The sequence below is a fragment of the Urocitellus parryii genome, chromosome 7 (genome assembly GCF_045843805.1).
Source record: "Urocitellus parryii isolate mUroPar1 chromosome 7, mUroPar1.hap1, whole genome shotgun sequence".
Taxonomy (NCBI): domain Eukaryota; kingdom Metazoa; phylum Chordata; class Mammalia; order Rodentia; family Sciuridae; genus Urocitellus; species Urocitellus parryii.
In genome coordinates this window covers 9,247,282-9,272,030 of record NC_135537.1, presented here as the reverse complement: position 1 = coordinate 9,272,030, position 24,749 = coordinate 9,247,282, and the positions used below count along the sequence as shown (strand labels likewise).

The window sequence follows — 24,749 nt, the reverse complement described above, 5'->3', positions numbered from 1 at the left end:
CCACCACTCCCCTGCTCTTCCCCAGCACTCCCTTCATCCCCCTTCAATCCATTTACAGTTTACTTACTATTTATCTATTTATTGATTTTTACTTAGCATCCTGTGGAAGAAAGCACTTCAGGTCATGGACAGGGCTCTGTCCTCTACCACCTGGCCCATGGCAGAGCTGACTGTGCAGAGCAAAAGGGTCTCCAGGAAAGACAGAGCTGAGGAACGGTGGGAACAGCCACAGGTCCCAAGATGCATTTGAGACAGGGACAACAGAAGAGCAGCCACGAAATCAAATCAAGGAGGTTATTCTTACCACATGGAAACCTCAAAAGGAGCCATTGAGGCTGGCATGGGTTACCCAGGCAAGTCTAGGAAGCAGTGTCTGAATCGGTCTGGGGAAAGCCAGAGAGCCTGACCTGGCTGGTCCTAAAGTGGACACTTGACAGCAGGAAGGCCAGAAGAGAGGGGGGAGGGGAAGACAGGGAAGATGCAGTGCGTTCCCAGAGAGCAAGACCAGGCACCAGGCAGGAGCCCATGCCTGGGGAAGCCTGGGAGATGGTGCTGGCTGGACCACTAGGAAAGATCAGATTTGAGGGGCCTCGGGTCACACTTGGGAGCTAAGATTATTCTGTGGGAGTCTGAAGTCATTCAAGTCATAGGAGCATGAGGAGCTCCATGCGTTGAGATGCTCACTCAATGGTGAGATCTGAGAGATTCCCAGTCCCTGAGAGCTGAGCAAGTGGGGACCTTCAAGAGATACTGAGGTCCCATATAACAGGAGTCCTCTACCCTGTTATATGAGGGGATTTCTCCTCCCACATAATTTTTTTTTTTTTGCATCCCAGAACGTGTTTGATTGACACCATTTAGCCCACGGGGGTTGCAATTGGCACCTAGTGAGCAGAGGCCAGGGATGCTGCTAACCTGCTCTGGTGGACAGGACGGCTATTGGGCCAAGAATGATCTGACCCATAGTATCAGTAACAGTGAGCTTGAAAGCCTGCCCAAGGGGGACCAGATGTAAATGTACAGGCACCTTGATCACTGGAGCTTTGGACACCTCTGGGAAGCACTGTCACGTGATACCTGTCTCCTTTTCCTGTTGTACTTACTCTTGTCCAAACACCTCGCTCTCTGCCTTGGTGGGATAAATCATTATCACAATTTTATAAATTGTCCTATAAACTCAGACTCTAGAATGTGTAAATGGTGTGGTCTTTGTTTAACATCTGTGTCCCTGACTAGACTAAATTTCCATGTGTAAAAGTTCACCTGAGCGGCTCCAGGCACCAGCAATCAGTACCAGCTCATAGTTGGCCCTCAGTAAGGTTGGTTATGTTAATGGATGGAGGTTGCCCTGGAGGTGAGAGCTTCTGATGCCTCTAATATGATACCAAAGGCAATGACCTCCCCTGTGAACGCATCACAAAGACCCTGGCCCAGGCTTCAGTCCAACTCTCCTCGCACAGGTTAATGCCAGTACCTAGGAACATGTCAGTCACCTTCTGCCATGTGAGGCCCTGAAAGGAAGAATCCTTTGGGAATGGCAATACATAAATCAATCAATAAATAAAAACACTCACGTGAAGGATCCACAATGTTCTCTTGCAAACCTCCAGGGGCATTCCACAGGGACTGAAGGGTGTCCTGGGAGCTTCCTCTGGGAGGTTGAGATGTGATTTGGCTGGAAGTGGAGGCTGTCACAGATGCTGCCTTTGGCTTCTCCAGGTTGTCAATCAGAGAAGAACAGTTGAAATCCCCTTCTGAAAAAGCAGATGGGTTCAGTGTGTATGTGCATGTGTGTGTTCAGTGACTGCTTTATGCATGCTTCATACCAATAGGAACCCAGATGCACTGCCAGAGTAGAAGGGCTTTGTAATTGGTCCCCCTCTTGAAGCTACAAAGAAGTAGCTCAGTGCACATACAAGCAAGGACAGAGGCCTAAAGGTTTGGCAAAGGAAGCAGATTGCAATGGGGTTAGAACAAAGTGACTCAGGGGAGCCAGCCGAAGACGAAGCTGGAGCCAGACTGAGGACTGATCACCAAAGGCACTAACCTCTCAGCTGAGCTTCAGGAACTCCTGCTGCAAGCAGTGGGATGATCCCAAGAAAGGGCAGCACTGTACACACTCTACACTAGACACATAAAACTGTGGCATTTTTATGTAGGTAAAATAAGGTGAGGTTTTGATATATGATGAAATGGAGGTGGCCCTGGAAGAAAGCATGGAAGGCTATCCAAAGACCCATGTGGAGAGGAGACAGGAAATCCCATCCATCATGAGGGGCAGTGAATGGCTAGACTTGAAGAAGCCTGATGACCGCATAGGACACACATATGTGTAGCATTAACATATGTCGCCTAACTCCTTCCTCTAACTCACTCACTGGCTCATTTTGCATTAATCCAATGTCACTATAGATCAGAAACTGACTGAGCTGCTGGGAAACAATGGAGTATCAGACAGATGTCATCTCTGTCCTCATGTGGCTTGTGTGCTGGTGGGAGGAAGGTGGGACTAAGGACAACCTCCCATTATAAAATATGTGGATGTCCCTGGTAAAATGCTGTGTAGCATGTGTTTTTTCATCTGTGTAAGCGGCTATGTAATACAAACATACTTTCAAGAACATGTGGCCTATTCTCTTCCACAATAGTCCACACATAAATAAATATGTTTTACCAGCCCTTTAGTTAGCCTAATATTACCTTAAAAAGAGTCAATCAAATTCATCTCAAAAATCATGTAGCATAATGTTTCACACCTGCTACGCCAATTCCTAATGAAGACTGGTGTCTTCAATCTTAGGACATTAAGGAATGACATGTAATTGTTGGCTCTGAATTTGAGTCTGGGGTTACAAGGTCCCAAATGGCCCAAGTCAGAGCTTCAGGCAGGAAGACTGTGGTGGGCATGTCCTTCCACCTCACAGAAGGTTCAGCACCACCCCTGACCCACTGCAAGTCTCTGAGATTCATCTGGCACGAATGCACCCAGGAATTCCCTGTTCTGTCTTTGGGGGGCTGTGTGGTGCCCATCCAGGGATGAACTTTACTTCTGTAACCTTGAGTAAAAATCTGAGCCATGGAGAGCTCATTGACCTGAAAGCAAAACCTCTCACAAAGTGCAGGCAGAAGCCCTGCCTCGGACACAGGTGTTTCCTGAGCTGGTGTCAAAGATGGCACACACCCAACTGATGTTTTTTAAACTGTATGGATGAGCTCAAAAGAATGATGCCTTCCCAGAGGCCACGGCAAGGACTCCCAGAGCTCTGAAGAGTCATGGCCAAACGGCCCTGGAGGGTGGGAGTTTCTAGAAGCCAAAGGGCTATGGTTTCAATGACACCATAGGAGCAGAGAAAAGGCCTTGGTGTAAAGAGAGACATAAAATTAGAACTGAATTCTTATAAGAACTTGAGTCTATTTCCCCAAGGAAAGGGGCAGGCTAAAGAAAAAAAGTCACTAAAAGTTCAGGGAGAGAGCTTGATGGCTCATCTCTTTGGTCTAGGCAGCTATCTCCCAAAGATTTAATGAGGAAGTGGTTTTCAAGTCCAAATTTATACTGAGAAGTTACTATTTCAAAACAGTGTTGACTGGTACTTGTCCTGTGATGTACACCAGGAATCAATGTAAAATCTCATTTTAGAACGCTCTCAGCCCCAGATGCACAGATTCTCTCAAAGAAAGCCCAAGGGAAATGAACTCACAACCCCAAACCACAGGATTCTCCAGGAGGTACTCTCCAGGGGAAAGGCAAACATGTACCACAATGCAGAAAAGGAGAACCCTAGGGCAGGAGCAATGGGGGAACCCAGGAGATCATGCTTGATTTTCAGATTAGAACAGTGGGTGTGGTCTGGGAACATTGTGCTCATTTATTTTACCCTGGGGAAATGCTGAAGTAATACCATAAACATTTTTTTTTCTATCTGCTTATTTTTTTTTCTTACCTAAAAAAGAGAATTATTTCTGTGGCCCGTATGTGTCTTGGTTTGATGACTATAGAATTACTCAAATCAACTGTGTACATCTTTATCACCCCATATGCTATAGGGCACTGGGGTGAATGAGAGGGATACAGGAGAAGAGAGTCAGTGCCCCAAAGGGGCTAGAAATCCCAGGTGGTGTTTGTGCACATGAGAGTCACTGGTGGGAAGTGGCAAGGAGGGAAGTGTTCATTAGATAGGGGACACATGCAAACCGATGTCATTGTTAAGAAGAAGCAAAGTGACATTTGGTGGGAATGGCAAGGACTTGGGCTTCAGAAGACTGGAACCTGAGTCTTCATGCAAGTAACATAGAGCATGGTACCTAGGTTTTCTGACCCCGAGTTTCCTCATCTATAAAGTAGAACATTCTATGAAAAAGAAAGGAAGGGAGGGAGCAGAGCTTATTGGTGGACATATGGAAAGGTGGTTTTTTGTTTTTTTAATTGAGTGACTCTCAGGGAATTGCTCTACCATGCAGGAGCTCCTCAGCCTGTTCCCAGACATTTCTAGGCATATATCTCATCCCACATGGTTGCTTTGTTACCCCCTCCTCACTGTATGCAAGGTGTCTTTTTATTTTTATTTCTTAGTTTATTTTAGTTATATGCAACACCAGGATACACCCTGACATAACCACAAGAGCATGGAACACAACCCATTCCAGTTCAGTCCCACCACTCCCCTGCTCTTCCCCAGCATTCCCTTCATCCCCCTTTTAATCCATTTACAGTTTACTTACTATTTATCTATTTATTGATTTTTACTTAGCATCCTGTGGAAGAAAGCACTTCAGGTCATGGACAGGGCTCTGTCCTCTACCACCTGGCCCATGGCAGAGCTGACTGTGCAGAGCAAAAGGGTCTCCAGGAAAGACAGAGCTGAGGAACGGTGGGAACAGCCACAGGTCCCAAGATGCATTTGAGACAGGGACAACAGAAGAGCAGCCACGAAATCAAATCAAGGAGGTTATTCTTACCACATGGAAACCTCAAAAGGAGCCATTGAGGCTGGCATGGGTTACCCAGGCAAGTCTAGGAAGCAGTGTCTGAATCAGTCTGGGGAAAGCCAGAGAGCCTGACCTGGCTGGTCCTAAAGTGGACACTTGACAGCAGGAAGGCCAGAAGAGAGGGGGGAGGGGAAGACAGGGAAGATGCAGTGCGTTCCCAGAGAGCAAGACCAGGCACCAGGCAGGAGCCCATGCCTGGGGAAGCCTGGGAGATGGTGCTGGCTGGACCACTAGGAAAGATCAGATTTGAGGGGCCTCGGGACATACTTGGGAGCTAAGATTATTCTGTGGGAGTCTGAAGTCATTAAAGTCATAGGAGCATGAGGAGCTCCATGCGTTGAGATGCTCACTCAATGGTGAGATCTGAGAGATTCCCAGTCCCTGAGAGCTGAGCAAGTGGGGACCTTCAAGAGATACTGAGGTCCCATATAACAGGAGTCCTCTACCCTGTTATATGAGGGGATTTCTCCTCCCAGATAATTTTTTTTTTTTTTTTTGCATCCCAGAACGTGTTTGATTGACATCATTTGGGACACCGGGGTTGCAATTGGCACCTAGTGAGCAGAGGCCAGGGATGCTGCTAGTCTGATCTGGTGGACAGCAAGGCTGTTGGGCCAAGAATGATCTGGCCCATAGTATCAGTAACAGTGAGCTTGAAAGCCTACCCAAGGGAGACCAGATGTAAATGTACAGGCGTCTTGATCACTGGAGCTTTGGACACCTCTGGGAAGCACTGTCGCATGATACCTGTCTCCTTTTCCTGTTGTACTTACTCTTGTCCAAACACCTCGCTCTCTGCCTTGGTGGGATAAATCATTATCACAATTTTATAAATTGTCCTATAAACTCAGACTCTAGAATGTGTAAATGGTGTGGTCTTTGTTTAACATCTGTGTCCCTGACTAAATTTCCATGTGTAAAAGTTCACCTGAGCGGCTCCAGACACCAGCAATCAGTACCAGCTCATAGTTGGCCCTCAGTAAGGTTGGTTATGTTAATGGACAGAGGTTGCCCTGGAGGTGAGAGCTTGAGACACGTAGCCTCACCCAAACCTACCCTGAGGCTGTCACAGTAGGGCTACAGTGATCACAGAGATAGTGGATCTGTCTGACCCCTGAGGAGGCTGAGCCTGACCTGATTAAGGCAAGGAATGGCCTCCTTGCCCTGCTTGGGGCCTGACTCCACCTGAGGTCCTGCTCAACCTGCATATTAACGCAGTGACCTGGGGCTTTTGGCCTGGGGAATTCCTGCCATCCCCACAGGTTTCCTGGTACCATTCTACCCAGCACTAGCTGCAGTGGCCGAGAATGGAAACAATCTAAGCATCCACAGTCAGAAGAATGGGTAAAGAAAAGGTGGAATGTCATTCAGCCCGGCATAGAGAAGGCAGTCTGCCATTTGCAGCAAGGTGTATGAACCTAGAAGACACTAAACTAAGTGAAATAAGCCAGTCACAGTGGGACAAATCCTGCATAAGCCCTTTCTATGAGGATCTGGGAAGCCAAACTCACTGAAGCAGAGAATTCAAGAATGGTTTCCAGGGGCTGAAGGTGGGTGAGGGTGGGGGAATGGAAGCTGCCCGTAAACGGTAGTTTCAGTTATGTGAATGGATTTTTCTACAGAGCTGCCATGCAATGCAGCGCCTGGTTTGCTAAGAAGATACATCTCACGTCAAGTTCTTACCATCTGCACACACGCATACACACACACACACACACACACACACACACACACACACACATACACACACACACAGATATTTATGGGAGGGTATTAGTCTTAGAGAAAAGCCACAGACCATCTTGCCTGTCCTAGGGTGAGCCGAAGTAGATCTAGAGGAAGGTCCCATTCAGTCCTCCCTGTGTGAATTCTCTGTTCTCTTTCAGGGTGACTCACAGACTGGGAACACATCCCAAATTGCAGTCTTGGGGTCTGGGGAGCTGCAAAGCACCATGGCTGAAGAATGAATTGCAACTAATGAGAAAAGGTGTCTTGACACAGCTGGGGAAGGGGTGAGCTGAGGACAAATGAAATAGAAAAAAAAATCCTCTCTCGCCTGGAAAATGAAGCGACCGAAAATCAGGGGAAGTAGTGTTTGATTGCATCCATTGCACAGAGAGAAAACAGAAAAACAACTTAATTTTGAATTCTTCTGGAGTCTTCTAACTAGGCTACATTTCCAGAGAAAAGTAAATTGCTGATAAAAGTCACGAGGCCTTGGGTAAATCCAGAAAACGAGAAGTCTGGGGAAAATTTGATTACAGCTGATAGCGGAGATGAGAGATTTCAAAGTCCTGTGCACCAGGTTGACTAATTACTGATTTTGGAGTGGGGTGGCTTGGTATTTTATATTTAGAAGATATTTGGCAACCATGAGAATTCTAATAAGATACCTCGTGCACGTGCAGGACTGCTGTGGCCCAACTGCTTTGAAATTGTTTGGACATATTTTGAACATCCAACTATGGGAAAACTAGATGTTAATTTCTGAGCATGTAAAATACTGCCTTTGGAAGGGAGATTTCCAGACTTTGGTCATCAGGCATCATTGCCCAGATCTTGGACATATCCTAGAAGCTTCTTGCTTTTAGTCACTTAATATTGTCTTCAAATTGTCTCATTTTGAGCTTTTATTTTAAAGGTGACTTTATATCCATCACTTAAATGCCCTAAAGAGATAGCAAATGTGAAAATAAGTGCAATGAAAACATAGAGTTATTTAATTTGTGCCAACTACTGGTAGAGGGAAAGCTCTGAGCCTGTTGTTTGATGAAAAGAATTTAGTTAAAAGAGAAAACAGCAAGTGTTTGAGAATCCCAAAGCTGCAGGAGCTTAGACTGAGCAGGTCTCCTGGGTTCTCTGAAGATTATCAGAAGAGGGGCCTCTGCTTCTCCCTGTGTAACTCAGAGTCCATTTCTGCTGGATCCTACAGGCATTTCCCACCCCATCCCACACTTTGGGAAACTTTGCTTTAGATCTGAGAAGAGATCTGAGCTCCAGAGAACTAGGCTAAAACCCAAGGATGGAAACTGGCAAAGCCCACCACCTTGGCCACAGCCCTAGCCAGTGAGGGTAAGAGGCAACCTTCAAAGACAATGAGAGGGTACACAAGGGTGCTGGGGGGATGCTGGACAAAGGGTACACAGTTTCCATCAGAGGGGATCAGATTAGGTCTGCAGGTCTATCACATAGCATGGTGACTATAGTTAATAATGATGTAATTTCATTTGTACTTAAAAATTTATGTAATTTTTTTTGTACTTAAAAATTGCTAGAGAGTTACTCTGACATGCTCTCACAACTGTCTGAGAGGATAGATATGTTAATTAGCTTGACGTCACCTTTTCACATATATGTATATACAAGCATCACATCGTTTGCAGTAAATACATACAATTTTTGTCAGCTATTCACTAATAAAATTTGAAAATAATGATGACAGTCTGAAATAGGCAAATCCATAGAAACAGAAAGTAGCTTAATGGCTGTCAGAGGCTGGCAGGGAAGGGGCATGACCCCTGGTGAGTGTGGGGTTTCTTTTTGGGGTGAGGAAAATGTTCTGGAAGTAGAAGGTACTCATGGTTGCATAACCTATCTTGAGATGATACTAAAAGAATCAGTGAATTGTATACATTAAAATGGTACTTTTTATAGGAGGTGAGTTATATCTCAATTAAAAAGTATGGAAAGCCCTTCATTACTGAAGGTGCTTGTGCCAAGATTTAGTAGGTAACTTATTCACCAGAGGCTTCTTGTAGGCCACAGGACTCGGATCGACGGCTTCTCAGACGTCACTAGACATCTCTTTATATTCCGTGGCACACCGGTGCCTCTGGTTCTTGGCCTGTGAGCCTCTCCCCCCTGACCCACAGTGCCTAAGAGCACAGGCTCATGTGCTCCTGGCCACGCTCCTCCCTAACTCTGTGGCCTCATGAAAAGCATGGATCTGCCTCAGCCTCCTCCTCTGGAAAGTGGCAATAAGAACAGCAGCTCTCCTTGGGGTTCCCCAGGAAGTGGTGTCGTCCCAGATGTGGATCTGCTGGGATGGAGATGGTCCACAGCACCCATGACTCTGAGTTGTTCCTTTCTGCTCATTCACTTGGTTTCCTGGGGAGACCCCAGTGTTCAGAGACCTGTACTGCTTCTCAGGTTGACTTTCAAACCACTGTCTCAGATCCTTTCCTAACTCCTGAATTTTTCTCTCACCTTGACTTGGCATCTTTCCTAAGTACATCAGGTTCAGCCCTTATGGAATAGAATTCATCGTCTCTCTTCCTGACCTGAGTCCTCTCTTTTCAGAGCTGTACACACGGAACAGAATGCCAGCCCCTGTGCTAACACAGTACTTTTTATGGGTTGTTGCATTTCGTTCCCATGGCAATTGTATAGGCTGTTATTTTTCCTCTCTGAAATATGAAGAAATGGAAGCTCCAAGAGGTTTTTTATACCTTTCCCAAGACCACTTAAGTAGAAAGAGATGGTCCAAGGACTTGAACTCAGGTCTTTGCAGCTCAAAACGCACCCTGCCTACTGTCGCCAGCCAGAGGCCACCAGTGAAAGCTTTATGCAGCCCTCCAAAGTAAAAACATCAATTTTCTTTACCTTCTCCCACTTTACCACCACCACATATAATGTGTCACCAGCCTTTTAATTCTACTCTGAAAGATTTTTCTTAAATCTTTTCCCTGCTCTTATTCCAGAGCCACTTTCTCATTGTGCTGGTTAGGGTCAATGGTACCCGAGTCCCACTAGTTACCCCTCATCCTGTCTTCACGCCGTGATACTGAGAAGGTAACTGAAAATCTATATCTGATGAATGTCAACCTGCTTAAGATCCTTCAAAATTACCCTCGACTAGTTAGGTAAATTCCAGTCCTCAGAGTGCACAGAAGGTCCTTCCCCACCCAGTCTCTCTTTCCACGTTCATTCTCTGTGTTCCTGCCTTCCTTTTCTCCTCTTCCTGCAGGTACCTACTTTTTGTTGTGAGGGGGAAAAATGTATTTGGCTTAAATTAATCCTGTGTTCATATTATGGAATTGTTTCTTCATTTAATAAGCACTTGTTTTATTTTTAAAATGTATTAGATATTACACACAATCACATAAGTGGGTGTAAAATCTGGTGGAAACTTCATGTATTATGTCAATGACAATTTCCTGGTTTTGATAATATTCTGTAGTTGTATAAATTGTTACCAGTGGGTGAAACTTGATGAATGGTACACAGGCACTCTCTGTACTGTTTTTTTTTGTGTTTTTTTTTTTTTTTGCAATTTTGTATGCACTTATAATTAGTGTGAATTTAAAAATTTTAAAAAGATAATGTAACTTTTGCTTTATGTCCAGGAACCAGTTTGAGAAAATTAGTAGACATACAATGACAGTACACTTAAATTATTTGCGACTGTATTATATGACAAAACTTGCTTGTTCTTTGAACCTGGGCTATGAGATACATGCTGGATTTGACCTTGAAAAGGAGGGTAAAAACCCCTCTTGGCAAAGAACAAAAGCAGACCCTGATTGAATTCCAGCTCTGATGTTTATAAGTTAAGTGAACATGGGCAGGTTACTTAACCCTGAGCCTCAGTTTCATCCTAATTATAATAAATATGATAATGTGACCTACTTCTTAAGGGACTGGGGGATATTTAAACAAGATAGTGTACATAAACAAGGTTAATACGTTTAAGCAAGACAGACTGTAAAATGCTCAGCCTATAACAACCCCTTGATATCTCTCTTCCTCTCACAGCCCACATGGGGAAACTCCAAATGACTCTGCCTTTGAAATGTGTCCAGAATCCCAGTCCTTCTCACCCTCCTCTGCAATCATCTTAGTTCCAGCTGCCATCTTCCCCACTGGAAATCACTCCAAACCCCACCAGATTCGGTGTTCTGTCTCTCACATTTGACATCTAATCTGAACCGGGCAGCCAGAGTTTCCTTGTCAGAATGTAACTTGAATCATGCTATTTCTTGATCAAAATCCCCAGTGGCATCTCAGCTTGCTTGGAACAGAGGGCCCAGCCTTGCACATGGCCCCTTTGCTCTCCTTCCTTCCCCACTTACACTGAGACACACACACCTCCCTCCACTCCCCCATCCAGTCAGCAGCTTCCTGGCCCAGAGCTTCTGCACTCAACTCTTGCCTCATCTGGATGCGTCCTCCCCAGATGCCTACCCAGAGGCTTTGCTTCTGCTTAAAGTCCTACTGAAGGAGCCTTCCCTGGCCACCTAATTTCAGCCTGCAATCCCCATCACCTCACCCTGAGTTGTTCTTCATTCCACTCATATTCTTAACGTGCTATATAATTTACTTATTGTCCATTTCTCCCCAACACACACACACACACACACACACACACACACACACACACACACACAAATGCAAGTTCCATGAGAATAAGTAATTTTGTCTATTTCTGTCGCCACTCTGTCCAGTATGTATTATGTCCAATAAGTCATTTTGTCTGTTTCTGTTGCCACTCTGTCTAAGCAAGCCCACGTGTCTCCTAACACTTGCTAGGATGCTGCCTGCTCTGAGATCCTCCAGGCTCCTCCTGCCACATGGCTGGCCTTCAATGAAATCTCCCAAATGAATGAAGGAATGGATTCCAGTAGAGTAAGCAACCTGAGAACAGTGACAGGAAGACTGTGGTCCATTGGGAAACTCAGGGCAGATGAGAGTGGTCTGAGTGGAATGCACGGAAGAGAAGAAGATGAAGTTGAAGTCAGGACAGTGGCGTGGGCATGGGAGAAGTGCAACTGTAGAGGCCCCATGCCCACAGGGCTTCACCCTTGGTTTAACACTCTGCTGTCCACATTTGAAACTCCTGAACCTTTTTTTAACGAGATGCCCTGAATTTTATTTTTCACTAGATCCTGCACAATTAATCCATTTCTGGTTGGGAAATATGAAAAATTGAAAGAAACTGTATATTAAGAAGGAATAGCAAGGCCACATACTTGTCTTGGGAAGCCCATCCTCTCAGCAATTTGGAGGATGGAACGGGGAAGCTAGAAATATCCTTCTAGCTCATCTCCACCAAGCGAGCCCACATGTCTCCTAACACCTGCTAGGATGCTGCCTGCTCTGAGATCCTCCAGGCTCCTCCAGGCAGAGCTAACATGGCTTGCCCTGGCTCACCGCCATTCTCTCTACACATGGCTCATGCCTCTGCTACAACGCTGAAGGTGTCATACTGCAATTATTTGCAAACACACTTACCTCCCTATCTTCAACCAGGAGTTTACCAAGATTAGAGTCATGTCTTATTCAACTTTGAGGAATATGTGCTTAGTATGACTGCCAACAGAGCAGGTGATCAGTCAGGAAATTTGAAAAATGAGTGAATAAATAAGAAAATATGCTTTGGCATTACATCATTGTGGTTATACATGTTTGCATGTATGCACACATAAGCACATATTTATGTATATTTTTATTATGCAATATATGCAATTTATGTTATATGTGATGTTATCTATTTCAAGAGAAATACATATGCACATATATGTATATATCTTGTTTTTCAAAGAAGAAATTGAGATGCAGCAAAGTAATTATCCCAATGTGTCCAGACTAGGACTTGAACCCTGAATCCAGTACACCTTCTCTAATAGAGGTCTTTTAAATCTGACTCCAGTATCATTTCTCCACCAGTATCCCATACAGGAAAAGACGCTTCAGGGAAGTGAGAGTATTTCCTGAGCATTATCAACTTACTATTCTACACATTAACATCAGGGTGTTCTGTGCCACAGGGACACCTATACATTTCCATCATATAAGTCCTGTGGAAAGAATTTGGGTAAATTTTTAATGTGGTCCATCCTCTTTATCAAATTCACTCTCACCTTTGGATCTGACTTTGGTCCTGGACCACATGGCTGCCACTACCAATTTGGATGACGCCTCATTCTGGAAAGTAAGATTCAAACTCACCATTCTCGCTGCTGTGGTATGGATCCAGCCTCCTGGCACCCTCCAGCCAGATGTCCTCATGGGGGGGAGTATCAGAATCACCCAAGACACTTCCACACAGCCAGGATTGGGAGGCACTGAGGCTGAAGAGAGAAGGAAGGGAGCGGCGGATTCTCTTCTTCCTCCTGAATATTCTGGGAGGAAACGAAAGTGACCTGGTAAACTGTGAACAGCAGTCACTGCAGGTGTGAAACAGTGCCCCATGGAGGGACTGTGCACAGCATATGTGTCTAGAGCACGAGTCTGGTCACTCCATTAATTCCACAGAAGTTAATTAAAATTCTACCTTGTGCCAAGTCCTTGGATCAATGTCAAGGATATGAGCTAAAGACTAAACCATGTGTACCCAAAGGTCACAGTCTACTCTAAGAGAAAGACAAACAATGCAGGTCTAGCTGGTGCTTTCCTAGAACCTCTTGTGGCCAGGTGGGTTTCTCAGTCTTCACCTGGATATTCAGGTTACCTTCAAGCAGCCCTGTGAGGTGGGCACTATGATTACTCCATTTTTGCGTTAAGGAAACTGAGTTCTAAAGAGGTTAAGTTACCCGACTGAGGTCATCCAGCTATCAAGTGGACAGCCTGGCTTCCAGTCTGGTCTAGATCACCAAAAAATTAGGGAGTATGTGCTTGTAAGTAGGGGATATATGCCTCTCCAGAGGCAGGCTGGAGAGCATGGGGAAAGGCATCGCTCACTGAGAATTGAAGGAGGCTTTGTGGAATGAGATCCAAGTTGCAAGAGCCTGCCCTGCTCACTGATGGACAAGTGGGTCTCATCAGGTCACGCTAGGAATTGTGTCTAGAAAGGTAAACATGGGCAGATAGTGAAGAATCTTGTCTATTTGGGGAATGAGGCAAGATTTAATGTTAATGCAAAAGGAGGCCAATCTCAGGAGCATGTCAAAGGGGAGTAAAGGGTGGTGACCTGCTTGGGAGTGCATTTCCAAAAGATTCTTGGCCACAGAGAATGGCTCAAAGGGGCCAGACCAAGGACAGAAAGGATATTCAAAATATACAGCAACACAAGGTGGTTGTCAGCCAAGCTGGGATGTGCTGAGCCTGCATTATGCACACCCTGGAGAAGATAATCAGGGCCTGAAGCAAAGCCCAGAAGGGCAAAGAGGAAACGGGACACTTTTCCCATTACAGCAGGCCTCCCTGCCACGGACATCTCTAGCTGCCATCAAGGTGTCTTTGAACTGAGTGCTCTCTCATATTCACATGGATTGCAGCAGGCCTTGAGCATTCTTTTTCCTGTTGGTTCCCCACGAGGGTGACCTCAGTCCTAGGGAACCTTGGCAGAAATGGGGCCTTGGTTGAGAAACTCGTTTTTGGAACCACTCTCTCTGTCATCAATTTCAAGTAACAGAAAGTTAAGAAAAATGATAGAGTTCATGATCATGAATAACTTCCTGGTGAAAATTAATCAAATTTGAAAGATTTTTGCAGGTTCTAAAATGAGATCATCTTAAGCAGTAATTAGAAAATTTCTATGTACTCATATATTGATTAATTCACCCAGCAAATCTTCATTAAGCACCTATTATTGGGATGAACACCTATCAAATCTGAGAACAAAATGTATGGATAAAACATCATCTGTAAGGTCAAGAATATCTCTACAATAGGATCGAGTTAAAAGTGGTGGTTAGAAACTTGTTCTCTCAGGTCAGAGAACCTGTTTTGGAATCCTGGTTCCATTTACTAGCTCTGTAAGCTTGGGGAAGTTACTTACTTGGACTTATGTTTCCCGTGTATTCATGGAATTGGTGATACTAGAATCCAAGTTGGAATCAAATGAGAGTGTGTACTTAAATGGTTGAGATAGTATCTAGCATACAGCAAATAAGAAATGATATTGGTTTTTCATTGATTTAACAAACATTGGTAGTTATGATTAAGGTAAACTGGGAGAAAAAGAAATGGAGTAAAATTCTCCTGAAGGAGGTCCCTGGGCCATGTCAGAAAGAGCCACTGTGCAGTAGCCTGGAGAGGTCCTGGAAGGTGGGTAATCCCAGACAGTCAGAGTGCTATGACCAACTGCAGAGACCTAAGCAAGAGGGGATGGTGGTCTGTAGAAAGACAGTGGCCATAAGGAAGGAGAGGAGGAGAGCGACTCTAAGTGGCCTTGGGCAGTCGACTCATCTGCCTTAGCCACTGTGGCAGAAGCAATAAACTTTCTATGTAACTATTCTGCTCTTCTTCCTGGGCACACACTAGGCTATATTTCCCTGATCTCTTGCCACCAGGAGCAGCCATGAGCCACAGGGTCTTCCAGTGGAGTGTGAGCAGAAACTCAGCCCAACTACAAAAAGTGGACTAGCTGTTGTGTATCACTAGGATTTTGTCACTGTTCTGATATGGGAGTTCCAGAAAAGGACGGGCTCTTTCAGGAAGTGAACTCTAGCTTTGTCAGCTGGATGTGAAATGGGACCAATCACCCAAAGCAGAAATAAAGGAAGGGTGTGTTTGCAGGGAAGAAGATGAATGGATTCACTCTGGATCAGTGACACAGGATTGTTGATTCAATAGCTGAGTGATGTAGTCAGCATGTGGGTGGTTCTGCAGCAAAAGAAAATAGACCTGATTGCCCAAATCCCCTGATCCAAAGGGAATCCATTTGTCTTCTTTCCTCCAAACACACCTTTCTTTGATTTCTGCTTTGGGTGACTTGGTGCCACTTCAGAGCCAGTTGACAATGCCGGGGTCCCACACTTCATCAAAGTGCCCTTCCTTTTCTGAACTCCCACCTGAAAAGCATCCGGACCGTGTCCCTCTGCCATCCTGTCTATGTGCCGCCCTCCCTCTTATCCTAGTCCTGCGTCCTCTCAGTCTGTGGTAACCTGCCTTCAGTTTTTTCTCTTCTACTCGCTTTCCACTTGGATTCCCACCAGTCCATCCTCTGAACGGCAATCACTGCTGTCCTTCTGGGAACTGATCAGACAGTTGGTCAGTGACTCTTCCTGATGTAGGCACTGGAGCCCACCTGCCTGAGCCTGGTGGGGACCCCACCTTGGTGCTCAGCCTGCTTTCCCACAGACACTCCTTCCCTTCCCACCCCAGCTGGACCCTCCTGAGCTACCTGCACTGCCTGAGGCATATGGGTTTCTCAGAATCCCACGTCTGTGGTCTTCCCAGGAGGTCCCTTGCCTGCACCTCCTAATACCTCACACCTCTCCCACTCCAGTCGCCGTCACCAGCTCTAAACGCCTGTTTTTAACCTGTACCCAGGTAAAGTGGTCTCCTGCTCTTTCCTTCCACCACCCCCATACAGACTCCTGACCCGGCACCTGGATCACTCCACTTTCCTTTGGCTCGTTTTCAAGTCAGCCATCATTGTCCCCTCCTAGCCGTTGGTCCCCACCATCTAGAGCACTAATGAGCTCCTGAAGGAAGGCTGCTGAGTGGGTGAGGGAACGAGCCCTCGGAGGCTGGAGGGGACTTGAGCCCCCCCTCAGGTAACAGCCTCCACTCACCTGACCAGGTTCTCCTTGTACATGACGGTGGTCTGGGAGGGGTTCAGAGTTATGTTGCCGTCTTGGTCACACAGGAAGCTGTCCTCCGTCCACACATAGTAGCCGTTGGTGAGGAGTCTGGGGCTGCGGCGACAGGCGTAATGGGAGCCTGTCAAGGGGTCGATGGAGCAGCATTCGAAGGGACTCCCACCGTCCAGGAAGTCGAAGGCCAGGCTGGAGAGGGAGCACAGAGGGTCTGTGAGGGCGCCGTGCTGCAGCCACACCGCTGCAGTGCCCAGCTCCCGGGAAGAAAGGGGACCGCTTCCCGTTTGCTCTATTGGTTACTTCCTGGACCCTCACGGCTGTCACTCTGGCCTTTTGGGATTCAGCGTTGAACCACACGAAGGACGTCTAGTGCCTCTTTCTATTTTAAACTTTGGTGAGAACCTTGTGGTTAAGCAGCATCTTCCCCACATGATGAGCCTTCACTCTTGACATGAGTCCATTTTCTTGGGTGGAAAAATTGCAAAACAGCCTTTCTGGGATGTTGGAAACCGAGAATTCCCTTCGCCCCCCTTGAGTGCCATCTGCCACATCCTTACTCTTCTCACTATAACTGAGAAATTATAACGTCTCTTTCCATCTTCCACCTAACAGCCACTCCACTTCAGGAAGACACTTTCTGTGTCCTGCATGGGTTCTCTGTTTTCCACACTAACACTTTTCCAGTTCATTTAACTTGACTTTACATGACACAATGTGGTTTTGATCTCTTTGCGATCATGTTTTGAATGCTATTCTCTATTTTTCAGCTTTTAAATCATCTTTTCACGTATTGTGCCCAGCATGGAACCCAGCCTTTTAAATGTGACTGTCTAATTAAAGACATGATTCTATAATGAGGGAGGTGACAGTCCCGTCTCTAATGATGAAGCCCAAGTCATGTTAGCCTGATTCTTTTCTTTCTTTTTCTATAGTCACCACCAACTTATCATCATACAACTGAATTGATAATCGATTTCCAGACTTTCTCCCATATACTTAATCATAATCCCCCCACCCAGCGTTATGATCAATCATCCAATTATCTTAGAAAGTCAATATATAATAAAGACAAATAACAAAAGTCTTTTATCTAGATAAAGCTGGGTTTACAACTGAGATTGAATCCTGATTCTGCCACTTGCTAATTATTTATACACCCTAAGATTTAGCTTTCTGTAAATGCAACCTATACAACAAGCTTTACCCAAAGCCAACCTTGTAGAGTTGCTATGAAGATAAAATATCATCATGTCATCATTACATGGAAGGTTAACACCTCTATCTTCCATCATCCGGGTGCTGTGAACTAAATCTATTGCCTAGTATTTGAACAACCCCAAGTTTTGCGCTTTTGGAGTTTGGGAGGACTCGGATTATACCATGACATTTTTAATGTATTTACATAATGTTGTTCAAAACTGTTATCCCTGGAATTAATATGTTCTTAATTCAAACCTGTGATGAAAATTTTGAACAGTACAGGTAGAGATGCTTGGGAATCACCAGGAGAGTCTACTTTGCAGATATGCACTCACCCACCTCATTTTTGGTTATTGTTCCCCTTTTTAATAGTTTAGAAAATGGAGACTCCAGTAGGATAGTTAATTGTTCAAGATCTTAAGACTTGTGATTGGAAGAGGCAAAATAAGAATCTACATCTTTTGTCTCCTACCTTGTGATTTTTTTCTCTATACTATTTTCCCTCCTCAAGAATTAATCTGGAACACACCTGAAATCCCAGTTTCTTGGGAGATTGAGGCAGATGGATTCCAAGTTTGAGGCTAGCCTAGGCAACTTAATGAGACCTTGTCTCAAAGTTAATTTTCCTTTTTAAAAGGGCTGGGAATGTTGCTCTATGGTAGAGCACTTGCATAGCATGCGTAAGACCCTGGGTTCAGTTGCCTAACCACACACACACACACAAACAAACAAACAAAAATCAACGGGGTGACTCTAATGCACTGGACATGTAGGAGATACAGACTTCCAGACCTGCATTTCCATGAGCCCTCCAACTCCCAAGGTTTCAACCTTGAACATGAGTCAACAGCAGTCTCTTGCACCCCAGCTGTCTCCCCTTTCTACTCCTCTATACTTTGTCTCCTCTGTCTTTTTTTTTTTAAAGAGAGAGTGTGAGAGAGAGGGGAACAGAGAGAGAGAGAGAGAATTTTAACATTTATTTATTTTTTCTTAGTTCTCGGCGGACACAGCATCTTCGTTTGTATGTGGTGCTGAGGATGGAACCCGGGCCGCACGCACGCTAGGCGTGTGCGCTACCTCTTGAGCCACATCCCCAGCCCTCCTCTGTCTTGATTGTAGACAAAATAGAGATGTTTTTCCAGACACCCACACTGTAGTAAGAAAGAGCTGCTTCCCCCAACACTTTGAGGTGTAGCACAATTACCTCTAGATCTTGATGTAACTCTTCAATTCTGCAGTAATAATTGCGAAAGCTGAGTTTTCCTAGAAGGTCCCTTCCAGCTGGATTCAGAACTCCAACCTCACTCAAAGCCAACAACTAACTCAACTGCCCAAAGACCATGTCTTGTCTTGCTTTGAGAAGTGACTGACCAGGCTTTGGAAGAGCCTGGAGCTCAGCTTTCTAGGGTATCACAAAGATTGACTGGCGTTGGTGAAGGGACAAACACTGCTAGGGTGTAAAAAACAGTACAGCATACAATTAATCCCACATCGATGGAGCACTAATGAGCTCCTTAAGGATGGCCACTGAGTGGGTGAGGGAACGAGCCTTCTGAGGCTGGAGGGGACTTGAACACACCCTTCTTCTATGTATCTCCCTCATGCTCCGCTGAATCCCTTTTGTTTTCAATTTAAAAGCCTATCCATGATTAATATATGCACCCAAGTTCTTAAGGAAATGCTGTTTAAATAGGTATTTATTTATTGGAACTTTTCATGGGTCTGGACCCACATTTTTTTGTCTGCTCTTCGATAATCTCTCTAAATATAAGTATCACTGTTCACAGCCTTGTACAGCAGGGAAAAAAATGAGATGCAGAAGGGCAAATTACTTGGATATTTTACAAAGCTTGTATGTGGCAGAGCTATGATGTGGGTGGACCTAGTTGATCTGACTCTAAAGCGTGTGCTCTGTCCACAGTTCTGTTCATTCAACCAGAGCTGACTCTTTTGGTAGCTCAGGAACCCTAGAATTAATTTACTGGAAGGGGCAAGTTCTAATATCAGTGACTGACCCCTTTATGGGCACATTTCACAAGATGCATGGGAAAGTTAAACTTTTGAGGGTCCGGAAAAAAGGAAGGAAGGAAGGAGGGAGAAAGAAAAGTCTGTGTAGTACTTGAACAAAATGGTAGCATCTACTTGTGTGAGTGAAGTGTGAAACTTAGGTAGCTTATGCATTGGTGTAAAATAATATGGCTTTATAACATGAGCTAGGAAGACATATTTAAGAGACCATTACGGACATATAATATGTCAAAATACACTCTACTGTCATGTATATCTAAAAAAAAACCCCAAACAAATAAAAAGAGAGAAACCATTGATGTGAGAAAAAGTAACCATTCATCAGTATTCAGTATAGCTTCTCCACTCAAGAAAGAAACAATTTATATCTGCCTACACATTCACACTTAAAAAAAATCAAAAATCAAAAATAAAATCCGTCCTCAGATTAGTTTTTGTTTTGTTTGTGCTTGAAAATATATAACCACATCAAAACCAGAAACCAGATGATCGCTCAAATGATATTTTCAAATCAGGACAAAATAAGACATACAGGAAGGGAATTTGATTTGATGGTGAAAAGCTTGGCTGCATACCTTGGGAAAATGCAGGAGGGAGCCAGCTCTCCAGTACATTCTCTGTTGGACCTGGTGGAGCCTGCAATGCAAATGGGAGATGAATTCATGGCACCTCACCAAGACACAGGATCCTGACAATGGTGGCAATGAGACAGTTGGTGTCTCAGCCTAAGCAAGAAGACTTCCGCTAGCCCAGCCTTGCTACCAATCAGCCCAACACAACTTGTCACCAGGCCCCCATGGGAAGAAAGAAAGGATGTTGGGGCTTCCAGTTTCTGTCCCTTCTTACAGCAGTGCTTTAGAGGTTCCTCAGTGTAAGATGAGGCAATAATAAGTCCTTGGCATCCAAATGAGCTTGTGAAAGGAAGGAAGAAAGCATTGAGTAGGGAAGAGACCAATGTCAATCGCCCAAAGACTTACTGTAGTTACTGTAGTTTACTCAGTAACCTGAGAAATTCAGTCATCAGCCCCAATTCTCCCTCCTTAGTGCATTCTAAGAAAGTTCTGTAAAGTTGTGAGCAGAACACATTAAAGGTGTTTCATTTGTTTTGTTTTTAAATATGCAATTTTCCAATGTTGGAAGCCCATGAGTATTCCTCATTTAAAAAAAAAAAAAAGTCACCTATTCATTGAGTCCAGCTTAACAGTGGGCCTGGCAACTTCCCTTGGGGAGAATTGCTACAGATTAATATTCTAAACTCCAAAACAGCACTTAATACTGTGCAGAGAGGTGTCAATACTTATAACAGGCTCCAAGAGACTGGATTCCATGACTGACAATCACCAAGACAAAGAAAGGAATTTAGACTTTCAGATTGGGCTGGTTGATTTGTCAGGAGAAAATCGTGGGTGTGTGAGGGAGGGTTAGAATCGAGGTTTGGGGAGAAAATAACAAGAGGAAGGAAGAAACTTGAAACCACTACCGTTTTAACAACGCCCTTATTTTCTGCAAGTAGCTATCAAAATCATTCAGCATTTTTTATAGACAGTTTTGCATCTTAATAGTAGCTGATAAACAATCTCCTTTCACATTTATGAACAGGCATCTAAAAAAGTAGTGAATTTTTTTCTACGAAAAAAAATACCACATTTCTCTCAAGGAAAGAAATGAAGTCAAAATCATCACGGTGGCGCACACTGGCATTTAAGAAGCTAAGCTACTGACAGATGGTTAATGGTCTAAGTATCAGCAAAATCAAAGCAAGGAAATTGCTAAAAGGCGTCTAATCGTTCAAAAGATAATTGCGTATAGCAGTTCTCCTACATTTACTTGCTACTGGTGTTGACATCAGTTGAGATATTCGGTACATCTTGGGAAGGCCGCTTGTTCAAACTTCACAGATTTTCTGCAAAAGATGTTTAAAAAAAAAAAAGCAAAAGATGGACTATATATCAAAAATGGAAAAATGATGCCAAAACAGATGGCATCTACTAATTGCACTAGTCAGATTTGTTTACTGAAATAGTACAGAGATATAGGATTGAAGGCAGGAGACCAGATTGTGGGATTTCTGTAAGGTTGTATCTGCCTCAGTGATTTTGTGTTCTACCTTCCATTGTCTTGGGACACTGAATCATCTTTTTCTTTAAATAAGGATAACGTTTTACTTGGGAAAGCCACACTTACAAAGGTTGATTTGTCTTCCAAATATAATAATGAAAGTGAGTTATTTAACCAGGAAGTCTGAAAAGTGACTGCTTCCAGAAAACTCCAAACAATCTGATTCGTATTTAAACCCTCCAGCGCAGATCAACTTCATTATCAAGTTTCCAGCTGTACTTGGGGAGGGTGTCTGTCTTTTGCCCAAACAACTTGAGCCACTGACAGGTAGTCACAGAGGGTCAGGGCTTTCTTTATAGTTATTATCAGTCTGATATCAGGCTGGACATTCCTAAATAGCATAAGCATCATTGCACTAAAAATAGCATAACACTGGGAAGATTTCAGAACTCAGCTCCTGTGAGCATTTAATTTACTTTGTTGGTTACCAATTCAGCACATATAAAAGTGTATAAATTATATAATCTTAAATCACTTACCTCTCATCAAATAGATCTACCTGCTATTGACTACTGAAATGTGTAAATATCAATCTACTCATAGCTTTGTGAAGTAGGACTATGATTTTCTGAGTCACCGCCTCTGTCCAAGTTATCGAAGTGCAAAGGATTGTTTTTGTGGTTTTAACACAATAAAATTCATCAGGTGATTCTCAAGCTCCATGCTTATTGTTTTAATAAATTATATAAAAACCTTGTTAGGAATTATAGAACTCAGCTTACAGTAAGTACCCTTCATGGATGTTAAATGAACTTGCTAGCATTCCTTGGACAAAAATCTCTAAATCTAAAAAACACACATTTGTAAATTTCACTTGTTAGTAATAAAAAAAATTGTTTACAATCTAATACATTAGTATATCATTTGTCATTTTCATTTTTGATCAACATAATATCAATTTGTCCAACATAGATTACCCTCTATTGCCCAATGCTAGTATTTTTCAAGCACTAGGTGTTGTTTATTTTTTTCCCCCTTGTACTGGGAGTTGAACCCAGGGCTCACACTGAGCTGTGTCCCCAGCCCTTTAAGCTCATTTTAAGCCAACAAACCCTGCAACAGAAAGTAAGGTCTTGTTGTTGTCTTATAAATATCAGTGGCACTCTACAGGTAGTACGCTGACAGTTAATTGAGAATTAGTAACAGTGAAAACGACTTCAGTTAGAGCTCTAGAACCTTTCAAGAAACAGAGTCTGTTTACCAGTTCCTTCCAAGCAACACATGTTGCTTGGAAAAATACTTTGCCCATACGTGCTCCTTCCGGAAGGAATCCCTGATCTCTTCTTCCAATTAATAAATGACAAAATAATTACGGAAATGTGATGCTCCCTGTGGTTGATAGCAGAGAAAGCGAGGACTGAGCTGTTCTTCAACTGAAAGTAAAACATCAGAACTCCAACAGGTGCCGAAGCCTCTTGAAAAAGGAATTTCCATCCCCTCTCCTAATACTTGTTGTGCACATGACTGCAGTGTGCAGAAGTCTGGTGCTCAGACTGTTTCCTAGAAGGGAGGAATGTGTAGTCCTCGGGAAAGGCAGCCTCACGCCCCCCACCCTGCCCCTTCTTGTTTTCTTTTAAAAACCGCTTACATAACATAGGCAGAGCCAGTGTGAGGTCACACTTCCTGCCAGGCTCCTGCCAGTGGTATTCAAGATAAAGGCAGGGCGAAGATCTCACAGAGTCTCCTGCAGGAGTACCAGGGGATTTGCAGCCCTTGAGACCAGCTGAATGTACTATGGTCACTATAGGGTGTTTTTCTAAGCCAATGTGTCACCACTATAGCTGCAAGAACATGAGGAAATCTTTCAGTGAAGAAATTCTACTTGCTCATCCTCTTTTTGACATTTAGTTCTGAGTACTGCATAGTCATGCCCTTTATCCAAATCACTTATATTGATAATGCATTGATGTTCTTAAGTTCAAAATGTTATTAAGTAACAGGAGCATGATTTTATGCAAAGTCTTATGGTGGTAACGTATCGACCTAGCAAAGTTGGGATTAAAAAAAAAAAAAAACTCGATGAGTAGGATTTTAGACTTTATATTTTAGTAGCACCCAAAGAACTTGGTACTGTTTGTGAGTCCCCACACTTCTGTGTTACTGAAGAGATAAAAGAAATATGTGTTCCGGGAACATTGAGGGAGCATTGGGTACTGGAAGGTGTGTGGGTTTTGAAGTCACACAGAATGAGTTTCAAACTCTCTGCTGTATTGGCTATGTGGCCTCAGACTTGTGAATTCAGCTTTTAGAGTTGCAATTTTCTCAACTATAAATATAATACCACATACTTCACAGGATGATTTGAAGAATTAAATGAGAAGAAAGAAGAGGGAAGTCACGAAGTCAACACTAGCCTGCAGGATGCACTCCTTCCGGTTTTCTGCAAGCCCACACCTCGTCTGAGGCCTCTGTGGGGAGGCTGGCAGAAAAGTTTTCAGCCATTGGTTCTCAGGGTCCCTTTAACTTTGAGGTTCTGCTGCATGACAGAGTCTTCTGTAGAACATGACCCAGGCAGCAAAAGCCATCAGCACGACTCAAATCCTGGTAGGACAGTTCCTGCTTGTACTCTTAACTGGGAAACAATAATAGTCCTATCAGATGTTTTCTAGGAGCCAGGTCCTATAGTAAGCATCGTATATAGAGGCCTTATTTAAGCTTCGCAGCATCCTAGAAAACAAGTTGAATGATCATCCACTCCAGCTGGAGGTGCAGGGAATGCGGCTCCCTCTCCACACTGCAAAGGGCTGGTATCCAGACTTGAGGCTCCCATATCTCTCCTGTCCTCAGGCTCTCTCATCTCCTAGTTCAGGTTGGAATCTTTAAACTCCGTGTACCCTGTGCCCAGAAGGTCTCCCTACTAGTCACAGGGTTTCCTTCCGCACCTCCCTCAACTCCTCATCCAGCACCTCCTTGCTAACTTGATGCTCCTCCTTA

General features: G+C 44.1%; 1 protein-coding gene across 1 annotated transcript in view; it reads right to left on the bottom strand.

The window, feature by feature from the left end:
• Tmem71 (transmembrane protein 71) overlaps window positions 1-23,361 on the bottom strand; it is a 40,696-nt gene extending 17,335 nt beyond the window's left edge. The window contains exons 1-6 of the mRNA XM_077800946.1: window positions 23,129-23,361; window positions 21,525-21,600; window positions 20,273-20,333; window positions 16,446-16,658; window positions 12,934-13,106; window positions 1,575-1,754 (exon numbers count right to left, since the gene is read on the bottom strand). Of these exons, the coding sequence (XP_077657072.1) occupies window positions 1,575-1,754; window positions 12,934-13,106; window positions 16,446-16,658; window positions 20,273-20,333; window positions 21,525-21,564 (667 nt within the window). The 5' untranslated portion in view covers window positions 21,565-21,600; window positions 23,129-23,361. The remainder of the gene's footprint in view (window positions 1-1,574; window positions 1,755-12,933; window positions 13,107-16,445; window positions 16,659-20,272; window positions 20,334-21,524; window positions 21,601-23,128) is intronic.
• Between the last annotated feature and the right edge of the window lie 1,388 nt (window positions 23,362-24,749).